Source organism: Magnolia sinica, chromosome 17 (assembly GCF_029962835.1).
Source record: "Magnolia sinica isolate HGM2019 chromosome 17, MsV1, whole genome shotgun sequence".
NCBI lineage: Eukaryota > Viridiplantae > Streptophyta > Magnoliopsida > Magnoliales > Magnoliaceae > Magnolia > Magnolia sinica.
The window spans coordinates 2,595,505-2,603,384 of record NC_080589.1 but is presented as its reverse complement, the minus strand read 5'-3'; the positions used below and the strand labels follow the sequence as shown (position 1 = coordinate 2,603,384).

The 7,880-nt window shown below is 39.9% G+C and overlaps 1 protein-coding gene across 1 annotated transcript; it reads right to left on the bottom strand.

The window, feature by feature from the left end:
* Positions 1 to 752: 752 nt before the first annotated feature.
* On the bottom strand, positions 753 to 7,402 carry LOC131231884 (small ribosomal subunit protein uS11z). Its single transcript, XM_058228229.1, has 6 exons — positions 7,273 to 7,402; positions 4,165 to 4,284; positions 4,017 to 4,062; positions 2,313 to 2,398; positions 1,888 to 2,017; positions 753 to 1,009 (listed from the first exon to the last, which is right to left on the bottom strand). Exons 1-6 carry the CDS (start codon positions 7,273 to 7,275, stop codon positions 942 to 944), a joined length of 453 nt encoding a protein of 150 aa, XP_058084212.1. The 5' UTR covers positions 7,276 to 7,402; the 3' UTR covers positions 753 to 941.
* Between the last annotated feature and the right edge of the window lie 478 nt (positions 7,403 to 7,880).

The window sequence follows — 7,880 nt, the reverse complement described above, 5'->3', positions numbered from 1 at the left end:
TGGCCATACAGATTCTCAGTGCATATGGCCCCGCCATGGTTTAAAATAAACGTTTTGAGTTATCATTCATCAGGAATATGGCCCCTTTATTGCCATGCATCGGGTTGGTTCAGGCTGATATAACTACAGCTTTCATGAACAATACCAGCATACATCAGGCAATACATACAGGCTTCAACCCATGGATTTAAACCTCATCACCTCAACACGGACCCCGCAATATGGCAGTGAGCCCATGCAAAACCCCATACAAGCACTTGGAATGCCACCTAACGAGAGCCTAACGTATGCTTGTGTTTTTTAAGGGCCGAACCGAATCTTGATTCTTGACCCACTACTCAATCTGAAAGAAGTGCTGTCTGTTTCATTGATCGAATGGTAATTTTGACCCTCATTTGAGTCAAGAAGCTCATGTCTGCTTTAGACACCTTTGAATGTAGGACAGGAATTTTATTTTTTATTTTTTAAAAAAAAACAAACAAACAAACATCCAATTCCTGAATTAACAAAAACACAATCAGGCCAACTCTCACTAGTCCATCAGACCCAGCTCAGTGGTGACCAATATCTGGCTTCGAATTTTGACCACCCATTAAACCCGCTGATCAATCTGCTAGCTGAGCACATCTGCTCTCAGAAATGGCCCACCAATCCCCATTTTGCTGCATTTTTTAAAAGATTCTATAATCCTAACCTTGTGCTATTAAACGAAGGGGAGGGGGAAAAAAAAGAGAGTAATTAAATGCTCAATGTTCAGCAGCAAGGTGTTGTAGTTCATAACATTTTATGGATCTGATAAATAAAACAAAAATAACCAGTCAGGCAAAATCTCAAATCCAAACAAACAAAACAAAAACTAGTGTTCCCCAACGACTAACACAGCTCCAATTTCTATAACTAGGAAACAGCCACAGAAACCTTTGATAAAGGTCACCATAAGACTAGAGCCTCCTTCCTCTTCTACCACCCTTCCTGCGGGTGCTGTCATGTGGAATCGGGGTCACATCCTCTGCAAGTAGGAAAAAAAAAAAGGATTAGAGATCTCTCCTTTACCTTTTACCAGCATTTGTTTATTTTAAGGATCTTTTACCAGTTTTTTCAAATACGAGATCATCATCATCTTCGTTAATGCCAACACCAACAACAATGATGTTTGACGGAACACTATAAAACAAGGCGCCCATTGCGCTTGTGGAAATGTTACCTTTGTTTAACCTACAAGAATCTCTGAGGCGTTTCTTTTAATGGTAGGCATGAAGGCAAAATTGTTGTTGTCGCAAAAAAAATTTGACTGGACCGAACCTTTAATTATGTCACTAAAAAACTCATTGATGTTCTACTTGCGATGGTTTAAACAAATTATGAGTTGTTGAACACCAAGATGTTCCATCATAAGCAGACACCCCCCCTCAACTAACTCAGTAGCCACCTACAAATGGGGTAGACAGAGTTCAGACCACAAGTAATGTTGTGAAACTTATCAAAGAACAAAACCCATTGCTCCAAATAATCCTGTAGTCCCCTTTAACCGTGACCCTTTACAAAGGGCTCCCCTTTTTTCATGAATCCCCCAATCTGGTGGTTGTAGATAAGGACATGTGAACCTGGCCATTATCATTGCAAACAACTCCAACAACAGGGTGGCCCCAGTTACCCACACAAGAACCCATAAAGTTCAATTTGTACCAATGTAAGGATGGTGAAAATAATTTGTGGTATTGAATGGAACAATTTGTTCTTATTTAAGATAAGATGCCAATGGTAATGGAATCTAACTAAATCTTGACGGCCAGTAAAAAATAAATGGACCTTCATAACGGAGGCTAATGAACAAGACGGTCAAAGACAAATTTGATAGAGGCACATAAAAAGGTATAGGAGTGTTACCAATGCGGCCAATTTTCATTCCAGACCGAGCAAGGGCCCTGAGAGCAGACTGGGCACCTGGACCAGGCGTCTTCGTTTTGTTACCACCAGTTGCCCGCAACTTAATGTGCAGAGCAGTGATTCCAAGCTCCTACAAAAATGAACATCAACAGTGAATGTCACTGCTAAAACACCATCACCGCTGACATCATCACAGGCCTAGTATGCATGTTCTAATCCAAGATGAAGTTATTGATGTGATTGCATGGAAAAACATGCATGAATCCTAAATAACTATTGAAGAAGATTTCCAGTTCACATTATGGATGCATGTACATGCATACCAATGACCTCAGTCAATTCACAAGAGTGAAAACAATCTCAACCAATGACTTATTGATTTCACCTAAATACCAACTAGTGAGAGTGGAAATGGAAGTGCATACCTTACAGCGTTGTGCAACATCTTGTGCTGCAAGCATGGCTGCATAGGGAGAGGATTCATCCCTGTCCGCCTTCACTTTCATCCCGCCTGTATAAAATAAAGATGTAACCAATCATTTTAGCTTCATCAATATTAACCAGGATGAAGTCCTAACACTGGAAATAGAATCACAAAATGGTAGAATATTAAATGACCCATAATCAAACTTTATGTTTTAGGAACAAATAATAACACTGCTTTCAGATTTTTACAGCAGTCTTCAGAGAAGTAGCATCTCTTGGACACGTTTTAAGTTAATGCGGAAGGATGCAATAATATATGGTTCTTGTTACAATTGATATTCAGGGCCCTGTTTTGGAAGCTTGGAAAGTATTTGGGTGGAAAATACTTTCCATGAAAATGACATTTTCCCCTAATTGGGAGTTCAGTTTTTGGTGGAAAACATTTTCCAAGAACATGTTACCATAGAGATCCTAAAAAATTCCCAACTCTCCACCTGTTTTGTTTGTTTTTTTTTTTTTTGTATCTACCCTCCAAATGCTTTCTTGAAAAAGAAAATGTTACTTCCTCTCATATTATTTTTCAAGCTCCCAACAGTCCCTAAAGATCTACTTCGGCTTAGGGCTGTAAACAGGCCAGGCCTGGGGTTGGCTTCAGCCTTTATTTTGAACCGTTCAGACTGGGCATGACGGGCCAGTCCTATTCAAAATTTAGATTTTGCCAGGCCCAAGACCTGCCCATTGACAGCCCTACTTCAGGACTAGAGGTGTACACGAGTCGAGCCGAGCCGAGCTTTGCCCAGCTCGTGCTCGACTCGGACTGTTCGAGCAGAGTTTTCGAGTCTGGGCAAGCAGCGGCAGGGACAGGGGCACCAAGCAGGGCAGGGACGAGCGGCAGGGATGAGCTGCAGCAGGGACAGGGGCATCGGGCAGGGCAGGGACGCCGGACAGGGCGAGGTGGCCACTGGACAGGGCAATATGAGCGGGAGAGAGAGAGAGAGAGGGAAGAAGAAAGGTAAGGGAAATCGCGACCGGGCAGGGCAGGGACCCCCTGACGGTCGCTGTGGCCACCAGAACGGTCTCCGGACAACTGAGGGAAGAAGAACAGTGAGGCAATCGAGTGGCTGAGACTTGAGAGAGAGAGGGAAGAAGAGTAATGGCCGATGGGAGATAGGGGAACGAAGAGGGGGGTTTTTCTTTTTTTGAAGGGGACCGAATGAGCACTGGGATGGCCGATGGGAGATGGGAGTTAGGGATTTGATTTTTAAAAGGCATATATACCCTACCGAGTTGAGCCGAGTCGAGTCGAGCCGAGTTCGAGTATTATTCGAGTCGAGCAGGGGCAAGCTCGAGCTCGACTTGAATTCATTTCGAGCACCAAAAAACAGCTCGAATCGGTTCGAACTCAGCTTTGATTCGAGTCAAGTCAGGCTTTTTCGAGTCGAGTCGAGCGTGTTACAGAGCTTTTGCTGCTCGTGTACAGCTCTATTCAGGACAGTCAATTTCAAATGCAGTTTGTATGTTTTCTTTTCTAAATAGAAAATTGAATTTTATCCTGCAAGTTGGGAGTAAATTTATACCGCTGTCTTTATTTTCTTTATTGCAAAAAAGGAAATCTTGTTCACTTAAATCAGCATAGATGTTGCACCAACTCTTCTCCAAAAAGCATCTAACAAAAAAAGTTCAAAACTAAAGGCATCTCATACCAGTAACGCGGACCATGGTTTCTCTTCCAGATAAATCTGTCACATGCTGCAATCCAGAAAAAAAAAAAGAAAAAAAGAAGAAAGATTGGGACCTCTGAGAATGTCAGGAGAAGCAAAAAGGAAGTGAAAGAAAAGAAATGGGACTTACGATAAAAGTATCATTAAAGGATGCAAAGATGTGAGCAACACCGAAAACATTCTCTCCCTCTCGTACGGTTGGTCCAAGTGTCACATTCTCCTCCTTGGGCTCCCTGGTCTTCCTCCGCGACTGTAAAATGCCTCGCCAAAAGAAAAGGCACCCAGATTAAAAATGACATTTTCCAAGATAATGAGAAAAGCAAAACCGCAAAAGCACCCTAGAACATTTCACATTCAATTCAAGCTTTGAAAAAGAAAAAGGAAAAAAAAAACCTTGTCATGTGTTACAGAAATGAAAATACAACGCAAGAGTAACAACTCCAACAAAACAACAAATACCAACTGAACACATACCACGGAATAGAGAAGATAAAAGAACAAAATGGTTTCAAGCTATAACCTATGCAAACTACTAAAATGATGTTAACAAAGAAAAAATTTTGAACAAAACTTGGTATATCAGGTAACCTAAGAGAGAAGCAATGTAGCCAATTGAAGGGTCAGTAGATACACACCACTTAAGTTGTTTCAGTGTTATTACAACTCTTTTACAATTAATCGCGACATTATTGCTACAAAAGTAACCATGGCATTCAAAAACAGTTATGTAATGGCTGTTAAGTAACGGTAACGGTGGGACTCATTAGACGATATGGGGCCGGAATGCCCTCTTTAGAAAAGAAGAAAAAAAAAAAAAGGCACATAATGGGCCAATAGAGGGCCGGCAATTTTCTTCCTTCGAAAAAAAGAAGACATTTACAGGGCCGAAACGGCCATTACAGCTCAAATCATGATATAGCCATATGGCTGACAGTTATGGCTGCTGCTACCGTTATCGAATACCTTTAGAGGAATAAGAGATAGAAAGGTGAGTGCAGATAATTTTGCCCACATTGAAAATGGAGGGCCTACTTGCCCTTGGATTGGCCACATAGGTAAACAACCAATTAGCATGTGATTCCCACCACCAATTTTATTAGTGAACAACCAATGAGCATGTTGGAGCCTTTCCACTCATAAGCAATGTCATCAAAATCCTACAATTTACAATTTACTACTAGAGTCAAATATTAAGCAAAATGATTAGAATCCAGCCTTGAATCCCATTTTATATGAATCCTATGATTCTATGATTTGAATCCTATGACTTCAATTCAAATTATAATTGTTTTCTACTAATTTGGCAGGGGCTTTAAAAATCATTTAGAAATGGTAAATTATTTTTTTGTTCTTTATAAGAGATCAAATTATATATATTATCTTTAACTTTAAATCATGGAACCTTTTTATATTATTTCTAACTTCTTAATTAGTCGAAACACCAAATTGATGTATAAATTATCTAGAAAGTTTTATGGATGGTTACAATCATGTTGACTAGTATGAATTGTGGAATGATGGTTAGAAATCAAAATATCCTTTTTAGTCCATCTACAGATAAATGTTGCTTTTCCAACGTGACTCTACATTCAAGAAAGGTAACGAGAAAAATTATCAAGGGATCCTTGTATGTTTTGTAAAGAAAAATTCTTGAAAAAAAATAAAGGAAAGATAAGAATCTTTTAAAACTATCATGACATGACATGGTATTAAAATGGTACAAATAGAAAATCCTTTAAAACTATCATGACATGAAATTTTTTCCCTCTTTGATAGTAAAATGGTACAAATAGAGATGCTAGCGATAGTAGGGTGGCCATCACCCACCCTGACCTAGTCAGCTGCCACAACAACTTCTAATATGAGACTTTCCACATCCATTTCACACAACATGGAAACCACCACAACTTTTATTTTGTAAAACAAGACATCAATGTAGTCTGTGAGAGAAACTACAGAAAATATCATAATTGAGACATTTCCAATCAACAAATTTGCAAAACAACTACAACATTAGGGGTCATTTAGATGCCTGTAAAATTTTCAAGTTGTAAAGGAATTGCAGGTAATCAGATTGCAGAGGCTGTTTGGATACCTGTATTTGCCTGTAAAGGCTTTACAGGCTGTAAACACATTACAGCTCTTAGATGTAATCTGAAACCCTGGCAAAATGTCATGTTTCAGATTACAGGTAAATTCTTTACAATTATACATAATAGAACAACAACAGTTGATACACACTCGTGATGTGTGGGGCCCACCACAATGAGTATGGTACAACGAATCTGTCCATCATGTGCTTCTCTTAATGCTCTCCTATGGCAACAAATGATTGATCACCAAATGGACCACACGATAGGGAAGGATGGGACGTCCACCATTAAAAACTTCCAGATTGCATTGGCACTCACTGTAATGGGTGGACATCTAATCCGTCCACCATGTGTTATTTGCTAATTTTGGTGGGATTTAACACCCCAAGCTCTGTGGTGTGAATGCCTACAGTATATATTGTAAACACTTTACAAGTTAGCCAAACACAATCTGTTTTCCTGTAAACAGTTGACGCCTGAAATTCTTTTCAGCCGTAAAGTGTTTACGACTTAAAACTTTACAGGCACCCAAACGACCCTTAAGCAAATGAGACACTTTTCACACATCCATCTGACACAATAAAAAATCCGTTTAATGCACCTGCAAGACTACTACAACCAATGTTGCCAGATCTAGCATCTACCCCATCGAAGCTACAAATCTGAAAGAACTACAACAACCAATGTTGTAAAACAAAACATTCACCCCTATCCAATCTAAACATTGTGATAAAAAAAAAAAAAAAAAGTACAACCGATGTAGTAAGATGAGCATTTCACTTCTACCCCATCCATTATAACATCTGAAAGAACTATTACATCCAGTGTCGTGAAATGAGACATTTACCCCCATCCAATTAAAGATCTACAAAAACTACTATAACCAAAGTTGTAAATAAGATTTTGCCGCTCGTTTCTCAAACATCTGAAAAGAAACTCCTACAACGGTTGTTGTAAGGTGAGACATCTACATCATCCGCTTCCACGGATCTGCAAAACTACTAATAATTGCCAAACCCTAAAAATATAAAACCAGTGAAATCCTAAACCATAAACCCTAGAAATTTTGGGAGAATCGAACGCAAGCAAGTTGAGGGCAGTAACGGAATTGACGAAAAAAAGGAAGGGAGAATGAATAAGTTTACCATGGCCGCTGCAAATTGCGAATCGGAGGGTCTGAACGAAGGGTTTTGAGGGATCGAGACAGCGGCTGAGGAAACGGTGGAAACCCTAGCTCCAGTCGTCCTTATATAGAAGTTATATGATACTCGGGCTGCGGATGACGCGTGATACGCAGGCACTCAGACCATGCAACGTGGCATGCATTAACTCAAATAAAACCAGCTAGATTGTAAATCCAGCAGTCGTAGACTCACAAATCCAATATTAGATTGGTTGAATAATCATAGCCTCTGATTTGTAGACATTTTTTTTGTGGAATTAGGACCGTTGGATTTTTTTCAATTTTAACCGTCCAATAAATATCCAACAATCCGATTGTTGGATGATCAAACAAGATTCATTTTTGGTACATGATACAGCGGTTATCGTAATTTTGATGGATTAATCTGACTAATTTAATGCCATGTGAGCAACTTCTAAGTGCCTGCGTATCATCCATCACACTCTTCAAAGAATTTCTCTTGCGGAGCCGCACGCGTGGGGATATTTGCTCGTGCCAATTGGCACACGTGTTTTCCAGTGGGGCCACTCTGGTCAGCTCGTTGGGCTGCTTCACTCCTCAGGAGGCCAG